Raw genomic sequence first — 25278 nt, forward strand, 5'->3', positions numbered from 1 at the left:
GCAGAGTTTGTCAAATATATTTCCTATCATTTTATGAAAATCAGAGAGAAAAGCTGGCATGTGGATAGTTTGTCACAGCTGACAAAGGCGACACTCAGGTACACCTTCATACCCCTGGCAGTTAGCTGTTTTGTGTCAAGTTTTCTAATGCAAACAAACTTTGATGGCTTGACTTGTTAAAATGGGCTCTGGTTAGGCCAATTAAAAGCCACTCAGGTAAATGTTACCTTCTCAACTTTTTTTCTCTAGGGCATCAATAAACTTTGTAGGGAGAAGTACATCAATCAAGGCATAACACCAAAAAACAGCATCTATCAACAAAGAAGTCTGGAAATTTCAGTATGACACAACCAGGAGATTTACACAGCTTCTGCTCCAGGTAAAGACACACCGATGACAGGAATAAAGACAGAAACGCTAAGATTAATCAGGTAATTTTATTTAATATTTACCATTCAGCAGCAACCAATATGAACATCTGAGCTAACAGAATCTCTTGAAGTTGTCTGCTATGTAGCTGCTTCAGAAATACAAGCACATGATAAATTTAACTGTTCATTGCCAAAATTTTTTTAAAAAATGGCTTCAAGAGCAAATAACACTGATTTATATTGTGCCCAAGCACTAGTCAACAAATCTATTAAATTACAGAGGAAAAGGAAATCAAAGAAGCTTTGTTATCTTATGCATGTCACCTTATTTAAATGGAAGGCTTCATCTCTTTAAAGCAACAGGAATATGGAGCTTCCTATATATATTTATATATATACTTTTTTTTAAAGGATGTGATTACAAACACAAAGTGTTATCATCAAAAGCAAAAGCTAGTTCAAGAAATTTCCAACTGCAAAACTTGCAAGATACAAAGCTAAAATTCATATGTTCCTTTTCTCAATTATGAATACTTTCACTAAACATAAATATTTTAACATATATTAATTTTTCTGACATTCAAAATTGTAGTCAATATGGCAGAATTATTGTTAAAAGCACATATGTACAAATATTCTTTTTCCATACATAAAGTATTTGGCATAATTATAATAACAATCATACTGCATCCACAACTGTTTGCTTTTATTTTTACTTTTTTTTTACACATAATGGTATCTCTTATTAAAATTAACCAGTTATGTACAAAAATACTTGAACATTTATTATAGAAAACCTCTATAACCAGCCTCAACAGCGTATACCTGCTGAATGGTTTCATAAGGGAATATAAAAAAGTGGTCACTGCCTTCCAGGTAAGCTATCAACAAAACAAACACAGTTAAACTACAATGAGCTTCCCAACAAAAGAGGGAAAATATTTAACAGTATGATTTAAAATACAGTTCATATCTATTGTCAATTGAGTGTTATAAACAGTCAGTAAAAGAAAAAACAAAGATACAAAATACATTACTACATACAAGGTGCTTTTTTTCACACTCCTACAACTGTGGCATTCGCATCCCTATCTAGATCTAAGATGCTATGTTGCAATATTTAAGCCAGAGCCGTCCACAGCCATCATCCTTCAACAAAAGGACAACAGGATCAGCTAAGAAGACAAGCTCCACTGGTAAGAATGGAGAGTTGTGAGGAATTTTTTATTTTGTGCAGGACTGAAAGTTAATGCCCTTGGCTTTTTAAAGTCCTTTTGCCATTTAATCATGCCAATATATTTTCTCAAAGGTTTTTATCTTCATTTACACTATTGATTTAATACTGTCCTGTATTGATTCCTGAATTCTTGTTAATGGGACACATTAATTTGTGCCTGTTTAATACATGAACATCTGCTCTTCTTCAATGACAAATGTGGTAGAGGAAACTATCAAGTAAGGAAGCACAAGATTCAAGTAAACATTTCTGGGGTCGTTTGCTTAATCTACCCGATTGGAACTCTGAAAGTAAATTGCACCTTAAAAAGAAATACAGTAGATACTATCGTGTCAGAGTACTAAAGGATTTACCAACCAATTCACAAAGTAGAGTTTTAAGAATGTAGACAGCTGTCAAATGTCAAAAGCAACCTTAAGAAGTATTCTGTTTCAAGAACAAAACAACTTCCAGTCTCAATCCTTGCAACCCCTTAACTATTTTGTCTAACTAGCCTGCTTCAACTTTTAATTCTGATGATGTGCATTGATCAGTCTGCTCATGGAAAGAGCCAGAAATCTCACCTTATTTACAGATGTCTTCTGCAGTAAAGACCGTTATGTTAGGATGTGCAATGACTTAATAAGCTTTCTCAGAGTATCAAGTATTCAGTAAAAAGTATACAACATTATCACGCATCGTATTGTTTGACAATATTGTTTTTAAGATTAAACTATGTAAAAAAAGGGAACATAAAAAGATACAAAAGGAGTCTTCATCATTATTTACCACTTTCAAATGAGAAACGTTTTAATGAAACTCAGCCATACTTCATATAACATCTGGCGCTTTAGATCAGTAACTTAATATTGTGCAACATTATATTAATAAGCAAATTTTAATTCCATTTAAAGACAAATCTGAGTACGTTATTAAAGTGCCTACACTAAATATCTTATCATACTTCTTATTCTCCTGTAAACGGCAAAGAATTCATCGCAGGTGAACAGAAAAGTGACTCATAACTGCGAGACCTTCCGTGGCAGGGGCCTGGGCCGCGGCGCGGGGTCAGTCCTCCGGGTCCCATTCTCCAGGTGGCTCGATCGCGCCGCCAGCGGCTTGGGGGGCAAGGCGGGCGGCTCGGCGGTGGGGGGGACGGGAATGGACAGGCTGTGAGGTAGCGGGACCGGGCGCCGCAGAGTCCGCTCGTAGACGCTGTAGGGTGGCGGCGTCTTGCTCTCCTTGCGCACCGGCTCCTCCGGCCCGCTGTAGCACGGCCCCGGCCCTGGCGCTGACGGGTCATTCACCTGATTTTCAAAGCCTGAGGTTTCCGACGTGCTACACCGGCTGAGAGAAGAAATCCCACTGCTGTAGCTGCCCGACAGGACCGGGGAGTTGGAGCTCAGTCCTGGGGAGTGATACTCCACGGGAGATGGGGTGAAGGACTGCACAGAGCCCTGCGCAAGCGGAAAAAGGGAGACAGCAGAGTCAGGAACACTGTGATGGGCTGAACCGCATCCCCCCAAATTCATACATTGAAGCCCCAACCCCTAGTACCTCAGAACGTGACTGTATTTGGAGGCAGGGCTTTTACAGAGGTGGTTATGTGAAAATGAGGCTTTTTGGGTGGACCCTAATCTGATATGATTGATGTCCTTAGAAGAAAAGGAAATTTGCATACAGAGATACCAAAGATGCCTGCACACAGAGATAAGACCCCCTGAAGACAGAAGGAGAATGTGGCCTTCTATAAGCCAAGGAGAGAGGCCTCCGGAGAAACTAAGCCCAGCGGACATCTTGGTCTTGGACTTGTAGCCTCCACAACTGTGAAAAGATAAATTTCTGTTGTTTAAGCTGCCCAGTCTGGGGTGTTTTGTTACGGCAGCCATGAGGGACCAACACAAACACCCAGACTCAAATTTGAGTGTTGTCATTCTCAGCACTGAACATACACGTCAGGCATTTATCTGCCAGGCCCACCATTCAGTCACTCCACCTCACTGCCTCCTTCTTATTTTCAGGATAGAAGATAAAAGTAATCAGAAAGGAAATTCAGAGGCATAGAATTAGTCTCATAGTTTGAAAGATAGGGAACTGGCAAAAAGAAAAAAAAAAAAGAAAAACTCTGAGCGTGCCATTTCCCCTTTCTAGCTCATCAGGGCATGAGCTCAGAACGGCAGGACAGGATGGCAGAACACAGGGCAGCTTGACAAGCAGGCCGGACTCCCACCAGAGAGCTCAGGAGGAATGAGAGGCACCGCGGGCCTGCATTTGATTACTCTGTCCCAGCGCCGACTCCTGAGCTGACGCTGCACACTGGCGGCCCTCAGGCTCTAGCTTGAGATATGAGCTGCTTCATCTGCAGCGTTTTTAAAAACTTAGTTGCTAAGTCAGGTTTAAACAGGAAGATTTCCCCAAAAACTCCAGATTTCTAGCATTTCGTAAAGAACTGGCAGTTCTAGCAACAATGGCTCACATTCTCTTAATGGAAATAATCTTTTGAAGCTGTGCAGGGGCTGTTCCCTTTAGAGGGAGCATGAATTCCTCCCCACCTGTCCATATAGTATTCTGCCTACCTCCTTCACTCATTTATGTTAGCTCGCTGGCATCTGAATTTGCTACTTCCCCACTGGTTTCCTAAAGAAAACAAGTCCTAAGAGATGTTCTGAGAAAAGAGGGTTCTGCTGGGAAATGCTGCATACTACATACTCCTTGAGTATATTCAAAGCATATTCACATGTAAAAGTCTTACAGTAAAGAAACCTAAATGACTTCGTTCAGCCCAGTGTTTTCTAAACTTACTTGACCGTAGACCATTTTCCTGTTTATCACATAACGGCCTATCAAACTTTAATGTTCTATGGAACACACTTTGAGAAATGTTGTCCTAGATGAACTTTACCTTGATCTCTTTTTCAACAAATTAATACTGGTAGACACAAATCCTTTCATTTAGCAAGAGCCTAAAATTAAGCATGGCCAGTTAAGAGATCTAAGGGCTGGCCCTGTGGCCAAGTGGGTAAGTTCGTGCGCTCTGCTATGGCAGCCCAGGGTTTCTCTGGTTCGGATCCTGGGCTTGGACATGGCACTGCTCATCAGGCCACGTTGAGGTGGTGTCCCACGTACTACAACTAAAAGGACCCACAACTAAAATACACAACTATATACTGGGGGGGATTTGGGGAGAAAAAGCAGATAGAAAAAAAAAAAGAAGATTGGCAACAGTTGTTAGCTCAGGGGCCACTCTTTAAAAAAAAAAAAAGAAAAGAAAATCTAAATTCCCTGCTGTTTTTGTCAAAAATGAGACTCCAAGTTCAAAATCAGGCATGTAGCTCAGTCTTCTCCACAGGGTTAACTCCATCATGTAATTGCTGACAAAACTCTCAGTTAAGGCAGCAACGCTGCATTCTAATCACAGCAAAGTCAGTAACTTGGTAGCAGTGTGCCCTCTAATGAAACCCAGGAGTTACAACACCGATGTTCCATCCACTTTCTCTTCAAATTCTGTTTGTAAAGCTGTAGCTACAAGGCTGCATCTGGCCAGTAAGAACATACGCAGGTCTGCAGGGAGATGGTATACACCACCTTGCTAACTAGGACTATTTTGTAGCTACTTGAACATTTTCATCCCTTCAGTTCTTTTTATTTTTAAAGAATCAATCTCCAAGACTCTTATCGTTGTATTACTACTCTGCAAAATCAAGTTGAAAAATGCAGATATTAATTCCATAGAAAGATGCGGGGGCTCTTTGCGAGTACAGGTAAATGTAAAGCTGCAGAAACACCACGTTGCCTTCCTTCCCATCACATCAAGATGACAGCCCGTGGCCACCACAGCGAATGCGGTCGCGCATACTTTATGTTTAACGGCTGCACTGCAGAATGACAACAAAACTAGCAAGTAATTTGCACTCACCAGCAAATTTCTACATCAGAAATGTTGGCAATGCAAATGAAATCACACTTCTTTGCATATTTCTCCATCTTTTTGGCTTTGTTTTCCAGATTCTCAATTTCTATCAGCAACTATCCTTAGCACCACAGATGTATCAGATCACGACCTGCCCCTCTTGTGTTTGTAGAAGGTAATTTGTCTTTTTCTTTCACATTAGCTGGAAATATCTCATCAACCAAAGGACATGGAGCATGTAAATCCTAAGTCACTTGGGTACAAAATCATTCTTTCAATGCTCACTTCAACCTCATCTTTGCCTCTGGTGCGGTAGCTCTGAACACCAACATCTATAGGTATGACAATCCTTGCGGCCAGTCTGATTCAATTTGGATAGAGACTAAATATTATTCTTTACCTTCATGAGGAAGTTTGTATGTTTACAGATGTTAACTAGCCTACGTCTACACACTAATTCAAATGTCTCACCTTTAAAGCTTTCCAGTTTGTTCCCCAGAATTTTTTAATTCATTTTACTGCTTTGTTTTTTATTATCAGGTATGGTTTTGTTTTTTTGGTGAGGAAGATTTGTCCTGAGCTAACACCAGTGCCAATCTTCCTCTATTTTTTGTATGCAGGATGCTTCCACAGCATGTCCAGTGAGTGGAGTAGGTCCGCGCCCAGGTCCGAACCTGCGAACCCGGGCAGCCGAAGCAGAGCACATGGAACTTTAACCACTTGGCCATGGGGCCCGCCCCATGAAGCATGTATTTTGAATATAAATGAAAGCTTTACTTATTCTCTAAAATATTCAAAGAGAAAAAGTTGGGTTCAGCTTTGTCAAAACGAGTGAGGCTTACCATAAAGGCAAAAAGGCACAGGAGAATGCTAAGTAGATCTTGATTATTGATGTTTTTCAATTGAAGTGATTTGTTTTTGGATGTCTCTTAAACCAAAAGACCAGGCCGAAAACGTCCTGGGAGATACTCTGGGGCCATATTTCTTTCCTAATTTCTGGTCTGTACATTCTCATTGCCACCATTTGGAGAATGGGGCTAATAATCTTAGAACAAATGGCTACATTCCCTAAAGGGAAAGCCTAGTGTTGTTTGCTCCCCATCCTCTTCTACCCCTTCTTCATGTGCTCTTTGCCTGGTCTGTGCAAATGAAAGCCCCTCACTGACGCACCGGGGATGAGTCTTGGAAAAAAGGAACGTGGGGCCAGTACATTTAGCCTCAGTCTAAAGAAAGGCCTGTACCTTCAATGGAGATCGCCCGGCAGGTGAGGGGGATACTGGTGTCGTGTGTCTTGCTGGTGAAGCTGTAAACAAAGAGAGATCATTTCAATTAGGAAAAACCAGATGGTTGACTATCTGCAGATACCCTCTGTGTGTATAAACCCATACAGATGATGCAGTGCATAAGGATCTCCTAGGCAAGGGGGTGAGGTGGAGAATCTAAATGATGCCTGTCCAAAACAGATTCCTCTCAAAGGATGGCAGCACCCAGACATGGGATAATCAGGGAAAAGTCACCAGAGCATACATGATGCTTTAACCAATGTGACAGGGCCCCAAACTAGTCCAGTGTCCCTTCCATCTCCCCAAAGTTCAGATGCTTCTGCACTGCTTGATCTATTTCAAAAGGTGCTTTTAGGTGGGAGGTGCCGGGAGCAGTCCTCAGAAAACAGCCTAGGCAACTTTGGCCTGAGCAATGGGAAGATCAAGGTCACCTAGTCAGCTTAGAATAGATCCATGGGAATACATTTCTACCAGCCTCCCTTTCACATCCCCAATATTCCCCAAACAGACAGAAAACCCTTGGCCATATCCATACGAGAGGTGAGAAGTTTTCCATCTCTCCCCCTAATGCCTGTACTCAGGTGTTCCCTTGTCCTCGGGGCTGGTACTCCATGGATTTCATCATCATGGCAAAGAAGAGCTCTCTCTCTGTTTCCCCCACTAGATTTTCAAGCCCTACACCTGGGACACAGCATATGTGATGGCCCTGTTTTGTGTGTCTGCTTGTGGAACAAATCCAGCTCTCTGAAGCATCGCCACGCACTCTAAGAGCCTGCTGTGACACAGTCAACACTGAAGCGTCAGCCAGATTTCCCAATTCCACCTACACAGGTTTCAGTGAGTTCAGGGTTTATTGCTCTGTGATGAGCTGCCATTCTCCCAGCTGTCACAGTGAGGTTTGTAACTCTTAAGAAAACTACAGAAAGGCTGAAAGACAGACAGTTACAGATCCCCCCAACAGTGACCACAGACGATGACATGAGGACAGACCATGAAAGCAATCAGTGCAGAAGGGAAGGCAGCCCTGCCACGTTAACTTGGGAGAGGTGAGGTCATCTGCATGCTCTGGGTCTTAAGGGATCAGGGAGAAGGGTCCAGTATCACACTGTGGGGTTGTGCAGTCTCCCTCTTGCATGCTAGGGCATGCTGTCAGTGTGTGTCATGTTCCAACACCGGTGTTAGTTCTATCCCATCAGTCGTGGGTGTTGATTATGGAGGGAAATCACATATGTATAGAGAAGCCTATCCTGATTGGGAACTGTAAGATTTACTGTTGCTTGGGCCCTCCCCTCTTCCTCTTGACTTAGGCGTTCACTGACACCACCACTGTGAACTCCACAGCGGCCCCTGCACCCACTGTGTGTTCACAGAGATGTTTCTCTAGAAAGGCATTCTCCCCCAGAGACCTAAAATAATTCTATCAGTATCCTTGTCTACAAGTTTGACTTGGCCTAGGAACCGAACCACCAATATTACTGTTCCTTAGAAAATGCTTTTCAAGTTCCCAACTTTAGGGATACAACTAGGTTTAACTAGAGAGTGCCTGAATATATGTACATCATGAATAAAATACACATTCTTGGTTGATGAGTCTTCATCTTCCATGGTCACACTAATGCAGACTATCAATTAAGCCTAAAGTTATTTCCTGTTTTGTTTAAAGATTTCACATGCCTTTCAAAACCTGTTGGTGACTTTTAGCTTTGGTAAGTATGGAACAAACTGGGTAACATAGTTTACTTTAAAAAGAGGGAAAGTCAGTTTACTTTTCTTAGTTTAAGGGAAAAAAAAAAAGATGAGATACTAAAACACAGCCAATGAAACATGATCAACCCAGAAAAAATCCATGAAGGAATAGTGTCATCTTATCTCTTGCCTAAGGCCAGTTATATTTGTGAAGCTTCAAAGCTACTCTAGACATAGGTAAGTGTTGAAAAGACTCTCCCCACCACCAGGATAGGTAGAGTCAGTAAAGTAGGTCAGGTTCCTCTTAAAGACTGTACCCTACTTAGGTCACCAAGCAAATAGCTTGTTCAGGAGGAAGGGGCCTGTTATTGCTAAAACTCACAAAGGAAGTTTCTTAAGAATAATTTTCAGTGGCTCTCAAAATCTAGAAAGGGTTGGTAAAATACAGATTCTAAGGTCTTACCCCAGAAATACTGAAATTCTGATTCAGTAGTCTGAGATTAGGCCCAAGAATTTGCTTCTTAAACCACTCCCCCAGGGGAGGCAATGCCCTGAACCAACCCTTTGAGAAACAGGGGTCTTGAAAACAGATCTCTCTAAGCAACAGATAGCTATGGATACAACGCTAGTTGGCCCCCACAAGCCTATTAAAGTTACAGTTAGTCAATTCCTATTTAGGGGCAACCTTAAACCCTTGCATGAGCCCCAAATAAGACTGAACAAAGTGGCTGAGTTAGCATAAGAATGAGGTGGGTAAAGCGAAGCACAGAGAAAATGCTAGTGGCTTAGCAAGGTTAGGATACCTCCCCACATTTTGAGATGGTGCCTTGGAGGAGAACATTCTACAAAATCTGTCTGAGGGGTTTTTTAGGAACGGAGGACTGTTTGACTTCGTGTACCAGAAGCTCAGGAAAAAGGGACAACACTGGAAATGAATTATGCAGTTACTAAGGTTTTTACCTCAAACACCAAAATGCCTACCTTTCTCTGAGGAATTCACGACAAACTGAAGTAGTCAATAAAAGTTATCTGATAAAAGTGATTGTTCAAATGCTTCAAATACCCACCAGTCTGTGTGGGTCTTGGAGGGACAGGGGGAGAGATAAGCTTCCCACTATCCGACATGTTCTTGGCTTCTTTCCCACTGTCCAGGCTCCAGCTGCTAGGGGTGGGATTCACAGCTGGAAGGGAATAACACAGCTAAAAACACATGGTCCACTCTGCCCTTCAAACGCTTGAGATCTTAAAGAATTATCCGGAATAAAAAAAAATAATAACTGGATTTAAAAAAAAGCCAGGAAACCTAACTACTAAAGCTTTATTTAATTGCCTACCTCACAGTTATAGTTGACATTTAACTGGGTGACAGCACGTCTCTTTATTTCCCTCGAGCAGTGAAGCAGAACTACAGATCTCTACACTAGACTAGAAATGTTGAGAATGACAAATGCATCTAGATGCTGGGTAACAGATGGAGATATAGTCATTATTTTAAAACTTGTTTTTTAGTGGAAATTTCTGGACAAGGGGCACCCAGAAAGGAGGAAGGCAATGACATGCTAATATTTCAACTGTTTGGCAGAATTATTGGGATGGACTAGCCACTCTACACTGTGCTGTTGATCAACTCTTTGAGGAAAAGACCCTTGTTCCTGAAATCATTGGATTATACTGAAATACGTCCTAAAAGAAAAATTTGGAATACTGACAGTATTATTCCTTTTCTGTAATTTGCCTGTTCCATGCTTCAGTAAGATGCAGAAACATGGAACAACCCTGTTAGGAACAAGGGCAAGACACACAAGGTTATAAATAGCCACTATGCAATGAGTTTTACAAGAGCAAGTGTTGCAGGTGGCCGTGGCCTGCTCCCTGTACAGACACTGCCACCTGATGGACATGTCTAGGATTTCAACATTTTACCATTCTTTAAAGCATGGCATTCATTTAATGGGATGGAATTACCACTCTTAGAATCCTTTTTCTCTGTTCCTCTTAAATGTGCCTTGTGGTTTTCTTTGGTAGAGGGGTGATAAAAATACCCCATTCTTAAGTTCTCTGCACAAAGATCAGTATTTGACTTGTAACATTAAAGCAGAATTTGTGTTTTAAAATAATTTTGGCCAGGGTCTTGCTAATTTTGATCTCCCAAGGAAAGTTTTAATGTTAACTTATTGGTGTACTCAAATGACAATACAGTCTAGTTCTAAATGAGGGCAATTAAAGCGCACTTTATGGGGACATTTCGTTAGTGACTCTTGATTCATTGGCTCGTGGGACGGCTCCGAATTTTGAGGCTTGACCCCGAGAGAGGCAAACGGGTGACTTGCTGCAAGCCCCCCACCCCCAGCTGAGGAAGTCACATTTAGTCTGCTCTGCATCTTTTGCTGTGTTGCACAGACTGATGCTAACTGGCTATTAACAGCTATGCGCGTGTTTGTTTCTCATTTTTTGTGTGACCTTGCAGCAGGGCACACTCCATTATGCACTGGATTGCAACTCTTAAGTAGTATTTGAGTCACCACAAACAACAGATGAGCTGGCAGAATGAGCTTTGTAAGGGAGATGAAGGGTGGGACCAGGGAATCAATCTGGGAAGGTGCTGTTTCCACGGTGCTGAACAAGTAGCCTAATTGGCAAATTTGCTTCAGGAAGCGCGGGAATTGCCTCAGTGACTCGCTGAATGACACCCATAGCCAGTGAACAGAGGAGTGCCTAACTTGCTCAGATTCTGCTGTTAAATCCTACAAGAAAACAGTTTTTAAAGAATGCATCATGAATGACTGTCTTCATTAATCCCTTAAAGAGCAAATTAGTCCTGATCATTAAAGATCTGGAGACCTGCCTTCCACAAAGACACATGGAAGACTGGAGAAAATGAGAACAAAACAACCCCTGACACATTCCAGGACTGATGAAGGGGCTGGGTTTACACCCACCTTTCTCAGGCGCAGAAAGATTTGGGTCGCTGCGTGGCAAGGCCCCGTCTCCAATGTGGTTAAACAGCAGCCTCTGGAAGGGACAACAGCCTATTTTTATGATGCGATATGCTGACATGGGAAACCTTTTAGAAAACGAGATGATTATCTCATTACTGAAACTTTTTGTTCAAAATAATTTTTATATGGTGTATGATGAACCTAGGAACAAAAAATTTAATTATATTTAAGGAAAAAAGGGGAGAAGAGCCTTGGATTTTGAGAAAGAGAACACAGTGTTTAGAAAGTTTGTGTTAGATTTTAAATATAAATGGTAAGTAAGTTTTCATAATAGAATGTAGGGAAAAATAAATAATAACTAGCAGTGAAGCTCTGGTGCTCTTTATAAAGATAAAGCCTAGACTGGCAATATGAAATGCAAATAAATAAGAATTAAAGGAGAAATATTAGCAAAAAAATCTCTAGTGAATGGACTTCACATTTTAAATCCAAATTAGGTTAAAATGTATGAAATGGTCAACAATATTCTACAATTTTTAACCCACAAAATTGCCAGTTTTACATGGTTCTACCTAATATATTAAAAGAAAAAGCATGAGTCCTTAAAAGTAGGTGCGCCATGGCAATGTGTATTATTGAAGTTTTGGCAACATACACACTGCTTCAAATTTTACCAAAAGTGGGACACTTGGGAGGCTAATCATGGAAGGCTCTCAGAGCCCCGATGCTGGCAACATGCTCTCCAAGAGCAGATGGGACAAACTGTGAAATTCCCTTGCAACATCAAGTGGCAAAGGGAAATGAAACTGGTGAGCTGGTTCAGCCAAACGCACTCAGCTATAATTTCTGCGAGACACCAGTGCTGTGCAGATGAGGTATCCTGGGACTTCCTGGAAGATCACACAATCAGCAAAGACAAAGCAATCAAGCCAATTCCCACTCACTCTCATCCATTTCCAGATGCAGCTACAGACTTCTGCCAGGATGGTGTAGAAAAACAGAGAAATTAGCTGGAGTATAAATAGCTACTGTTCTCTGCTCCTGAGTTATTCCCCAATAATCGGTACAACTCAGGGATACTCTTGAATCTTCAACTTTGAAACCACTCTTCAAAGCCCTTGAAGTGCCCAGAGGGCCAGGCCCTTGCTCAGACTAAAAGGGATCACTTCAAAACGAAGTCCAGGCCGGAGGCGACGGCCGTGTTCCCTTACTCCTGAGGAGCGCAGGGAACGGCGAGGACTCAAATGCTTCTCCCTCCATGCGTTAGAGAAGAATGGCAAAGGCAAACGGAAATGGCCCCTGCACCCTTGGGGACCTCACAAAGGAATCAACTGCAGCTCTCTCAAACTAGGCAGAGGCCAAAAGGAAGACTGCCGGGCAGACCTTGCTTCTCCTCAAGGGTCTTTTGCTAATGTAAGAAGTTTCTCCAAATTTCTACTACACACACAGACACACACCCCAGCTCATTCGCCCCATTAGCCCCGGTAATGTTTAAAGTAAAGTAGCAACATGAAATGCAGAGTCAGATCCAGGAGGGTAAAATCATTTCCCAATTTTCCTCTCAGCTTTACCGCCCAGGCAACAACCCCTGTATCTGCATCAGAAATAGGGCTCAAACAAATTCCTAACAAGAGGCACAGAACAGAGGTTCACTCTTCACCCAGCTGGAGCTGTTGTCTCCCAGGACCTGCTGTCACAGCTGGGTGCCTCTGGCAGCTACAGTGTGTTTCTGCGGAGATATGTAAGCAATTCCAGACTTTTCCTTGTTTTCTAGTATCGCCATCCCGCAAGGACTACCTGAGAAGGCTCCACAGGTGTTGGATAGATGGCACTGCATGGTCTCTCTCTTGGGGACAGGCAAGAGTTTTCTCTGGAATGTTTGTGTTTGTCAGACAACAAAGGAGAAGCTGGGAAGAGAAGGAAAGAAAGCATCAGTGAGATGGTGGTGCTGGACCTGTTGGCGGGAGAGGGATTGAGTGTTGTGACAGCGGCCACAGTTTAGGAAATTGAAGCCACAGCTCCTGGGGGCTGGAAGGCTCTCTAAGCACCCTTAGTCTACCCCACACCCTGGCACTGACCTCTGGCACTCGATGGAGCAGAACTTGTCACATTAGGCGAAGCTGAGTGAGTAGAGCTCAAGCTTGAGGTAGATGGACTTGGCTGGAAATACATGGGAGCTGTTATCACACACTGCTCAGAGGCTCCAGACAACACTGAGGCGTTTGAAACAAGATCACTGACATTTTTTTTTCAAATTAGCAATAAATAAACAAACAAACAAACAAAAAGAAAGCAAAAGGCCATTTAGAAATACAGAAAAATCTCACTGACTCAGAGTGATAAGGAGGCCTGTCTGAATTAATCAAGAATCCAAGATTTGGACTCCTGCCAAAGGAATGCATTCGTGTTGGTTTCAGCTACATACTGTGACTTGGGACCAGGAAGCAGTGCACCTCTTTCTAAAGTCCAAGCAGAAAGACTCCCAGCCGAGGGCATGTAAACAGGTGAGTGCTTCTCAAAGGCAGGGAATACACCTTCTCATGTTCTCCAAAAATGTGTTCAAAGCATGAATTTGGTAATATGGCTTATGCCCCTTCTCCAAAGATAGTGGTGAGGAAGATTTCAGCTTAGTCTTACTGAATTCTTATAAATTCTTTATTAGTGGTGTCTAACATTTTTTTGTTGCAAGAGTTACAACTCTTTTTTTTTTTTTACTGACTCTAAAATCCCTAAAAACTATATGTTCTACTTTCATAAAAAACTTCATATTATGGAAATTTCCCAATATGTACAAAAGTAGAGAGATTTTTAGAATGGACCCCTAAACCCTGTATTCTTAAGGAAAAAAAGCCACTTAGAAATGCTAAGAGGCAGGTAGGATGTGGCGACATGCTCCAGGAGTCCTGGACTGAAGAACCACATCCGAGGTAGGTCTCAAAACTAACCCCTGCACCGCTCGCCTGGGCTTTCCCATTGCTGGCTCATGTCTTCTTAGAGTGGATAGGACAGTTCTGAGAGGAGCATCTTTGTAGACTCCAGAGACCAAGATAGCCATGAGAGTGTTTAAAGGTCTGTCCTTAAGTCAAGTTCTTGCTCGTAGGTCTGTTCCTTAGCACGGCAGACTGAACAGAAACTCTCATGATCGAGACAGAAAAGGAATCAACACGACCAGACAAAAAGCTAATCAAGTACCTGCATGTTAAAGACTTCATCAGAGCTTTCTGATTGCCCTGTAATATTGCTTACTTCAGCAGAAGCTTGTGAGGACAGTGAGGAGGAAGAGTATCGGTTGACAGCTGGGTAACTTAATGGGCTGTTTCGGGGAAAAAAACATGGTCATTAACTCAGTCTCTGAATTATACTTTCTCACATGCTGGCATGGTATAAAGCCTGAGGAAAAAATATACATCCCATTTTGTTGTCTCCTGTTTGCCTCAATATAATCAAATGTTTGAGTTTATTTATTTATTTCTCATGCTGTTGCTGTTTTACCAGTGGCAGATGTCTGCAGCTGCCTTGCGGGTTAATTATTTCATTACGAAATAGCATGTTTGACAAATTGTGCCATAAAGAATGAGAGAATCATTCCAGATCATCTTGTGGGGATGCCAGAGTGTAAGGTAATTCAGAATATGACTTACCTGCGTCTAGGAATTACCCTGGTACCATCTGGGCTCATAGAGGCAGGTGCTGAGTTTCTACACACGCGAGGGCTTCCATTAGGAAAATGGACTGGACTGGCTTGTATACAAGCAGAGAACTCCTAAAGATGCAGTAAAGAAAATATTTTAGAAGAGGAATTATATGGGCAAAGTAACTCGTGAGATATTTTAGTATATTAGATACACATTCTAATCGTCATGAAATCTTCACATAGGGCTATTAAGATAAGTTTCAGTATTATTACGGTTTCTCTCTTTTGTTTTCATAGAAGTTGAGCATGGAAAATAGAAGATAATGCAATTTTAACATTTGAGGGCTCCCTGATAAAAAGGTGCAGTTTGGTAGAAAAACCAAAAGATGTCAGTATTGGATACTTCATCATCATCCTTTTAAGAAAAAGCAAGTGGCAGTGGTCAGACTGCCCCCTATGGACACTGTACGTACCTGTATCCCCAAGCTCGACTTCATCACAAAGAACTGGTCGACCAGCTTTTTGTGAAGGGGCCTCATATCTTGAGGCACAAACTTCTCATGCACGGCCAAACCAAATTCCAAAATCTGTGCCTTGATAATAACATAAGGAAAAAATCCACATCAGTGAGTAACTCCCTAAGTGCCTGCTAGAGATCAAGCACTGTACCATACATTTTGCATGCATTATTGCTAATCCTCTCAATCTGACAAGATAGGAACAACCCTTAACTTACAGGTAGGACACTGAGGGTCAGAAAAATCCTGCATGTAGTAAAAGACCAATAGGGATTGGAATTTAGGGCTGATTCCGAAGACTTGATTTTCCCACTACCCTAAGTTTCCTTGCCATGTATTTTAGATCTGTAACAACAATCCTTTTAAACAGTTATGTGGCCGTTGGCCCCTCTTGAGTTTCCCAGGATGGGGCAGGGAATGGGGGCAGGAGCTGTTCCCCAACGGATCTCTTTTCTGGATGGCACCCCCTTTTCCACATTACTTGTCTTTCTTCCATCAGTTTCTTGGGTACCCATCCCTACTTCCCCCAGATTTTTCAAATCTGTCAAGGAAGAAGTAAAAAATGAACAGGAATTCTATAATAGTTGCTATACTTCTTGTTTTTGTTAGAAAATATTATTCTTGTTCACTTATTATAACACAACATAGAGCAGCTCCTACTTTAAAAAAAAAAAAGGTTTCCTGCCATGAGGACCCCGAAAGAGAGGAACATAAACATTCACGTTTCCTTTCTTCAACTCTCAGTAGTGCTGAATTCCTTCGATTGGAGTAGCAGCTGTCTCACATTTTTTAAAATGCCCCATGCTAAAGTGGTCAAAAGAACAAATTTCATAGACTAGGAGGAAAGCAAATCAGAAATCACAACTTTTATCTTTACAGTTTGTGAAGATTCAAGACTGAAAGCCCCGTCAAATAGGACTGACCTCAGGGGGTTAGAGCATCTAGCACCTTCCCTAAGGGGACAGGACTGTGCCACTCCCACCTACTGCCAGCACATTTGCATAAAGATAAAAATATCTTGAAATAAACGTCAAGGACACCTTTGAAAGGAATAGTTTGAGGGAGTGTGTGTTTGAGGCATAAAGGGAGCGTCTGATTTCTGTGATGTGAGAGTGGAAGGGACGCAGGAGCTGAACCTACATGTAGGAGCCTCCAGTCTTCTCGATTTTAAACACTTGTTTGATGACCTCCCTTTTGCCCAAATAATGTTGTAGGTTGGGTTCTCCCAGAAGGAGACTCTGACATGGAGATTAGGACATTTATGGGGGAATACCCTTGGGATCACTGCCTGTTCAGGGGAGGGACAGAAGGAGGATTTGACAAAAAATGTTGAGCTGCGTGGCAGTCCTGTCAGCCTCTGCCAACACCAGGGGAGCTCTGGACCTTTTAATGGTCTGTCAGAGTTGGGCTGTGTTGGGTCCAAGTGGTCAGGCTTTATATCTCCTCCTCAGTCACTGACTGTGGGCCAGCCAGGAAGGTGTTGATCTCGGGTCAGGTGGCTCTTTGTGGCTGAGGCAATCCCTGAAGGACCTGAGAGCCAAAGCTGTCTGTTGAGGGCCACCACTCCCAGCAGCTGGGGCAACAAGTCCTTTTTGACTTCTGCATCTCTGTGTCTACTAGGTAAGGTTATCTGAATCACCTCAAGAAGTCCAGATGAGGATGGTGCCCTCGCTAGCCCAAGTGTCTACTACAAAGGTCCCACAAAAATGATGTGACTTGCCCAGGGTCACATGGCAGTCACTTGTACCGCTTGTCCTATGATAGAGAGCCAACATTTCCTAGGCCATGGCTCTTTCCACAAGGCCCCAGGAACACAGGCAGGCTGTGGAGGAAACAAAGTTTCCCTGATTTTATTTTTCTTGAGAGGTTTCTTGGCCTTTTTAATTTTAATTCTGGAGAAAGAATTCAGTCAGACTGAATATAGCAGGTAAGAGCCCTGGGGTGAGGCAAAAAACTCACAAGGGACTGTGCTTGGGTTAAATACAGATTTTTAAAAATCAACAAAGGCTAACATCATTCCATAATCTTAAGCATTAGATAACCTAAACGGCTCACTTCTAGTATCTACATCACTCCCAGGGCCACACTGAGAACTTAACTTATTCTCTATTTCCTTGCAGGTCAACTCAAGCAACTCCTTTCTCTTTTCCAGAAGCTGTACAACTGACCCCCTTCCAGCCATGGCCCTTGTCCATGGCCACGTATTAAGTTCTGTGGACTGAGCCTACAGAGCATAAAATATGAACTAAAATCAGATACAACCTCATCATTTTCTAATCCAAAGGGGCAAGCTTTATGTGTTTATTAACTTTGGTATTATCAAGTGGGAAGAGATGCTTCTATCACATTTTATCACCCATATTCTATTTCTCACGGGTATAAAATGTCTCTATTTCCTATTTAACCCAGACTTCCAACCATAATGTCTCCTACTTCAGAGGTTTTCAAACAATTTGCAGGCCACGAGCTATCAATAGGAAACAGCAGGCAACAGATTACTCACTCCAGTTCTTCATACTTGATGGAACCAAATAAATAAAAATAAACTATGCTTCTTTGGAATAGAAAATGATTAGATTGTATGATTAGATTGTATCTAGTTTTGTCCATATCACATCATCTATAGGCTTAGTCTGCAAAACAATTCTGTTTTAAAGCAGAATTGATTGATTGCCCACTTCCTTCTTACAACATTTAAGTAAGAATCTTATTCATTCATCCACTCATTCATTTATCTGGAGTTGGCCTGAACTTATTTGAGCTCAAAATTTTGAGTGAAAAGTCGGCATCAAGCAAGTCTCCTGGGAGAGAATGTTCAAAGAACATTCCAGGAGACTACACGAAGTTATTTGTTACAAGGGGCGGCCATAGTCTACTCATTGTTAAATTTATTTTTGCAGCCAAGTGGCAACAAAAAGTGGAAATCAGCAAGTTGGGATACATTACTGGTGAATCTGTCACCCTTCACTTCCACCAGCTTCACTTCTACACCAATGTAGATCACCATGTAGCTGGGGCTCTGGACAGGCAAGCACATGGCTGGGCGGGAGACAGACCCTTACCTGCTCAAGCATCAGCTCTCTTAACCGTGCAATCTTGTCTCCATCTTCAGGGTGGCTTAAGATATATTCTTTGACAAAGAATGCCTAGTAAGAGAAGGGATAGTCAGTTTACTTCAAGAGAGTCACAAAGGAAGTGAAATAGTTGTTTTTAATGACCTGGTATGTTTAAACAAATGACACCATTATAAACAACGTTTAGGGGGCAGATGGAGTAATTCGTAGTGTGGGCAGCTGATCAAATGGGAATATAAGGAATAGATTGTTAAAGGGAGACCATAAATTGTATAATAAGTATTTTTTGAAAAACAAACAGCAAATCTAAATCAATAAGCTTTATGGCATTATATCCTAAAAATGCCTTAAGATTCAGTGTGGCCAAGATGGTGGCCTCACCTTCCAACCTATTGTGCCTTTTTGTTTAAAACTCAGAGGGCAGATGAAAAGTCCACTTAAAGTATCTTCTATACAAGATCAGACTTTTCCATGCCCATGAACCTCTTAGCTCAGGGAAATGATTTCAGGTAAGACGTTTGTTAAACAGTCCTGATACCCTTACTGCTTTTATTCATCCAAGAACAGACACTCACACATTTTTATCCTCAAAAAAATCACATATTGGGAAATGGTGTAAGTATGCATCACAAATGACTACGTTTGCTCTATTTAACAAAAAGAACTGTGTCAGCTGTAGCCCTATGTCAGCATGGTAACATGTTTATGTATTAACATAACATTTTATATTAATAAAATACGATGTGAGTTTTTTTTGAAAAAAAGATTTCTAAGACCCTAAGAAATCACATCTGAAAACTTTCAAACAATGCCTAATCCTTACCTCCTGATACCTGGAAACTCCACCATTAACTGCAGCATCTATAACTCCATTCAGGCACATGGTCAGGGGATTAATATTCTGCATCTGTCTTGTCTGACACTGACTAATCAGAGTCTTCAGCTGCTGATTTTTATTTTCCAGCACTTCGATTGCATTTTCCAGAGGACTCATCTCTACCTGAGAAGCAAATGAGCATAAGTATATATTGGATTTTGTGACATTCGAGAAGAAAGATAAAGTAGATTACCCTGTTCTGAATTATCTTTGCTCCCCTTTGGCTCCCATCAATATCTCTACCTAGGGCCATCAGTAGAATAGACAGGGATGTGGAAGACAAATTACCTCTTCGTTAATGAGGTCTGGAAAGGGAAAGTGATTATATCCATTGGTTGAAATGTGGTTTAGATAATCAGCAGTCATCAATTATATATTAGCACTGCAACAATCAATTTAATCCTTAAAAGAAAATCCAAGCATCTCACGTCTTTTAAAACTTGTTTTTCTTTTCTTTTGAAGGGCTAAATACTCAGGGACCCTGCATATTATTATCACTTTCTAGACGCTTTCTTAATGTAAGCATCTTAACGGGAGATACGAAGATGCATTTACAGATCTGATGTCAAGGAGCTTTCAGCCCAGTTGGGAAGATGGGACGTATGCCCATATGGACCCCATATGCATATATAACAGCACCATAAGGTGGCACAGGATGGCACACAGTTGGGAGTTATAGAAAATAAGATAATCATATACGCCACAGGATCTATTTGTTGAAGGAGAGCCAAACAGAATCATAATGACTTAAAAATTCTGGGTTGCATGGGGCACCTAATGGTGGAAATGATGAAAGTGCTCTTCAGATGTACAGCACTGTGACTGTTACTGTCATTGACATTCTATTCTAGACAAGGTCTGCCAAGCTCTCAGCTGTGCAGTAATTCAAGCTTACCATAAGCACATTTAAATATTGGTTCTTTCAGTTAAGGAAACAAATTAAGAGTTTTTAAAGGTCACTTAGATCATCTTAAGGCAACACTGAAAAGTATTAGAATAATGTGACTATGTCAAAATTAGGAATACACATTCATCAAAAGACACTATAAAGGAAAGAGAAGCCAGAAAGTAGGAGAAGAAATTTGTAACATGTAAAACCATCAAAAAGCCTATGTCAAGAATATATAAAGAACTCTTACAAACCAATAAAAAAGGCAAACAACCCAATAAAAAAATGGGCAAAAGACTTAAATGGCCATTTTACAAAGGAAGAAACCCAAATGGCCAGTAAACATGTGAAAAAGTGTTGAACCTCATTTGTGATCAAAGAAGTAGAAAATAATACCACAGTAACATACTATTAAGCACTCACCAGAATGGCATAAATAAATATGGCAATAGCAAATGAGGGTGAGAATGTGAGCAACAGAATCTCTCAGTTCCTGCTACTGGAAGTTCAAATTGGTTCAATCACTAGGGAAAACAGTTTGGCATTATTTACTAAAGTTGAAGATATACATATAAATATATATAAGTATATGTGTGTGTGTGTGTATATACATATATATATTATATTTTACAGTCTAACAATTCTATCCCTAGGCATATATCTGAGGAAAAATGAAGTAAGAGATATGTGTACATGTGTACCAGGAAACATGTACAAAAATGTTCACAATCACCTCCAAAATCCATATGTCCATCAATAACAGAATGCATAAAAATATTGTGGCATGTTGATTCAATGGAATAGTATACAGCAATGAAACAAACTTCAGTCATATGTAATAATATGGACTAATATTATAAATAATACTGAGTGACAGAAGCAAGTTACAATAGAATATACACAGTATGACACTGTGACATAAAGTTCAAAACTAGGCAAAACTAAATAGATTTGTTTAGAGAGGCATATACGAGAATGGATACCATAAACGTCAGGATAAGGGAGGGAGCTGTACTTGAGAAAGGCTGCATGGGAGGCCTCCAGGCTACTAATGACAATGTTCTGTTTTTCTTTACCTGAGTGGTGGTAAACAGGTACTTACTTTCTAATTATTTGTGACATTAAACCTTTGTTTTATGATGACAAAAGCTAAATAATAAAGGAAAAGTCTGAGAGCTCTGATTAACTGAATGTTGCAAAAGTAAACAAAACGTCTCAGAAAGAGAAAGCAGAACAGTGGTTGCCAGGGGCTAGGGGGAGGGGGAACAGGGGAATTGTTGTTCAATGGATACAGGGTTTCAGTTTTGCAAGATGAAAATGATTATTTGTCACACAACAATGTGCATATAGTTAACATTACTGTACTATACACTTAAAAATGGTAAGACGGTAACTTGTATGTGTTTTTGACCACAATTTAAAAAAAAAGAAATTCACGCTCACCTTTACACATTCAAATGCTATTAATATGAAAATTTACAAAGTAAACAAAACACAATGCAATAAACACAGGCAAAAGACAACAACTTGGGAAGATATTTCCAACATATATTACAGAGGAAGTATTAATATTTCTCAAACACCAAAGAAAATGAGACAAAAGATATGATTGATGCATTCACAAAAGAAATAGAGTAAATACATGAAAACATATCTTTTCTAGCATTCAACAAATGCCAAAAAAACAAAAATCCACTCTAGTATGATCATTTTTGGTCTATTATTTCAAAAAATTAAAATAATATACAACACCCAGTGTTGGAGAAGGTGATGGGAAAATGGGTATTTCTAAGAACACTTATCCACCCAGACACAGCAAAAACTGATACATGTCATCGTTGATCCATGAATCAGAGGTTAAACTGCAGACCCTTTGATAGATCAATTCACTTGTAGGGAAGTTATCTAAGACAGTCAAAGAAGCGTGCAAAGAATAATGTGTATAAAAAATGTTCATCGAAGAATTATTTTCCTCCGGCTCCCTAAAAAGAATCAGGAGTCATTGGAGAAATGGTTGCTTTCAGGTCTGGGCAAGGAGATGTACAAGTGAGCCAGGATACCTCATCATACCAATAAGCTAGGAAGGCAGCTGGGAGCAAGGCATTACAGCAGCTGGGCGGGGTCCACTCACTCTCTTTACTGGGGGAATGTCCTTGGGGAACAGAAAAGAAGGCAGGTGACCTGGTCTTACCTCCCTGTCAATTGAACCTTCAAGTAAACAGATTAACACTAATTGCTAGAAGGAAGAAATGTTATCTACAGAATGCCCTTAACAGGAAGTCTCCAGCTAAAGGATTGCATACAGTAAATCAACCAAGAATCCATGAAACGTGATTCCCTAAAGAATGTCTCTGAGAAGCTTCATAACTCTTTAGAGTACAAAATGGAAAGTTGCATAATTTAACTGTGCCCCACATATGAGGAACCCTGTGACTTTCACTCAGAAACTCCATCTAGGAGGCTGGTCCGTTGGCGCAGTGGCTAAGTTTGCATGTTCTGCTTCTCGGTGGCCCAGGGTTCACTGATTCAGATCCCAGGTGTGGACATGGCACAGCTTGGCAAAAGCCATACTGTGGTAGGCGTCCCTCAGATAAAGTAGAGGAAGATGGGCATGGATGTTAGCTCAGGACCAGTCTTCCTCAGCAAAAAGAGGAGGATTGGCAGTAGTTAGCTCAGGGCTAATCTTCCTCAAAAAAACAATAAAAAAAAAACTCCATCTATTATTCTGAAGTATTATTATTACTGATGTGGGAAAGAAGGGTCTGGAGGACAAGGCTTGAGGTCTCCCATGTCTTTCAGCTTCAACCTAGCCTCTTGATTGCCTTGAGGTTATTAGTAGAGCTTGTTTGCTGGGGAAGATCACAGATTCCTACATCTGACTTGACAATGGGTCTGTGTGTTAGCTCAGCAACAAAGACAACTTGGATACTGTCAAAAGCCTCATGAGTCAATTTGAAGAGGCTCCCATTGGGCAAAATGGAACAATCTGAGGGGCGGCCTGGTGGCACAGGGGTAAAGTTCGCATGCTCTGCTTCAGCAGCCCAGGGTTTGCTGGTTCAGATCCTGGGTGTGGACCTACGTACTGCTTATCAAGCCATGCTGTGGCAGGTGTCCCACATATAAAATAGAGGAAGATGGGCATGGATGTTAGCTCAAGGCCAATCTTCCTCGAAAACAATAAAAAAGGAAACAATTTGAAAATTAATAAGAGTAATGGATTGAAACAAATATATTTAAATCCATGAGTTACTAATGATATTAAAAACAAAACCAGGGCCAGCCAGGTGGTGCAGCAGTTAAGTTTGCACGTTCTGCTTCAGCGGCCTGGTGGTTTGCTGGTTCGGATCCTGTGCAGACATGGTACCATTTGGTGAGCCACACTGTGGCAGGGGTACCACATATAAAGCAGAGGAAGATGAGCACAGCTGTTAGCTCAGGGCCAGTCTTCCTCAGCAAAAAGAGGAAGATTGGCCCCAGATGTTAGCTCAGGGCTAATCTTCCTCAAAATCCCCCAAAAACCAAAACAACTAAACAAAAGACTCTCTGTCCATTTTTGTAGGGTGTAAGGGAACCAAATTACTATTTTGAAAACTGGTAAATAAAGGGAAAGAATAGAGCATTATCCTTCCTTTCCTATACTTCAGGGTAATCAAATAGTTGACGTGAGTACACTCTTTATAGAACTCTTTATAGAACTATCCAATGAATAAATAAAGGAATGATTAAGTATCACCATTTTGTAACCCCTAAGAGATTAATGGACTGGGGCAATGATCATCAGTGGCTGCCAACATCACAAGAAAAGAGACAACCAGAGCATATAACATCGCCTATGAAGTAGTCTTGCAAAAAAAACAAAACAAGGGGCTGACCCTGAGTAGTGGTTAAGTTCAGTGGGCTCTGCTTCAGCGGCCCAGGCTCTTGGGTCCGGATCCTGGGCGCAGACCTACACCATGCTATGGCAGTGACCCACATACAAAATAGAGGAAGACTGGCAATAGATGTTAGCTCAGGGCCAATCGTCCTCAGCAAAAAAACCCCAAACAACCCCCACCCCAAATAAAACAAAAATAAAAACAAAATAACACCATATCAAGCCTCTAGATCTAACGGCCAATTTACAAAATATAGGAACAAAGAGACATGTTAAGTGACCTCACTGGTTTGCAATTTGCAAAATCCAGACTCAAGGAAATAATCCAAGATGAACAAACTGGTCCCTTCAACAAAAAAATTACAAGGAAATAAAGAGTGATTTGGGGGAACCTATAGATCAAAAGAGACTTAGGGGACATTTCAGCCAATTGCAGCGTATGGCCCTTATTTGGATCTGGATTCAAACAAACAAACAAAAACCCCTAAAATAAATAGACTCTTGGTGCAGTGTGAATGAACACTGACTGGATATTTTATGATCAAGGAATTATTGTTAATTTTTTTAGATGGAGTACTGTATGGTATTGTGGTTATTCTTTAAAAATATACCTACTGAAATAACTATAGACGAAATAATATGATGTCTGAGATTTACTTCAAAATAATTCAGCATGAAAGAGAATGAGTAGAGGTGCAGATGAAACAAAATTCGCCTTTTTGATAGTTGTTGAAGTAAAATAATGGGTAAATCATCTTTGTTCTATATTTTCTTTACTTTTGTCTGATACAACTTAAGTTTCTAAAGGACACTGGCTACCGTGTACAGAAATGACTGCAGGAGGGGAGGGTCAAAGCAGGTGACCTCTTGGAGATGACTGCAGAAATCAGGCACTAGATGGCGCTGTCAGTGGGGCCGTTGAGGACTGGCGGATTCTGGATAATTTTGAAAGTAGAGTCACAGGACTTTCTGATGGATATGATGCGAGGTGTAATAATAGTCTCATT

The 25278-nt window shown here is 41.1% G+C and overlaps 1 protein-coding gene across 6 annotated transcripts in view; it reads right to left on the minus strand.

Moving 5' to 3' along the window:
- Positions 1–418: 418 nt before the first annotated feature.
- Positions 419–25278, minus strand: part of DOCK4 (dedicator of cytokinesis 4) — a 429709-nt gene continuing 404849 nt past the window's right edge. For 2 of the 6 annotated variants that reach the window (XM_070512024.1, XM_070512022.1), the window contains 11 exons: positions 19455–19631; positions 18620–18703; positions 15513–15632; positions 15047–15168; positions 14652–14718; positions 13484–13565; positions 13203–13312; positions 11406–11478; positions 9534–9647; positions 6739–6800; positions 419–3044 (listed from right to left, as the gene is read on the minus strand). In XM_070512024.1, the coding sequence (XP_070368125.1) occupies positions 2607–3044; positions 6739–6800; positions 9534–9647; positions 11406–11478; positions 13203–13312; positions 13484–13565; positions 14652–14718; positions 15047–15168; positions 15513–15632; positions 18620–18703; positions 19455–19631 (1449 nt within the window). In that variant the 3' untranslated portion in view covers positions 419–2606. Of the gene's footprint in view, positions 3045–6738; positions 6801–9447; positions 9648–11405; positions 11479–13202; positions 13313–13483; positions 13566–14597; positions 14719–15046; positions 15169–15512; positions 15633–18619; positions 18704–19454; positions 19632–25278 lie in introns of all 6 variants that reach the window. The other 4 variants (XM_044764600.2, XM_070512013.1, XR_011503969.1 and 1 more) reach the window with 3 other exon arrangements.

The sequence above is a fragment of the Equus asinus genome, chromosome 1, assembly GCF_041296235.1.
Source record: "Equus asinus isolate D_3611 breed Donkey chromosome 1, EquAss-T2T_v2, whole genome shotgun sequence".
NCBI lineage: Eukaryota > Metazoa > Chordata > Mammalia > Perissodactyla > Equidae > Equus > Equus asinus.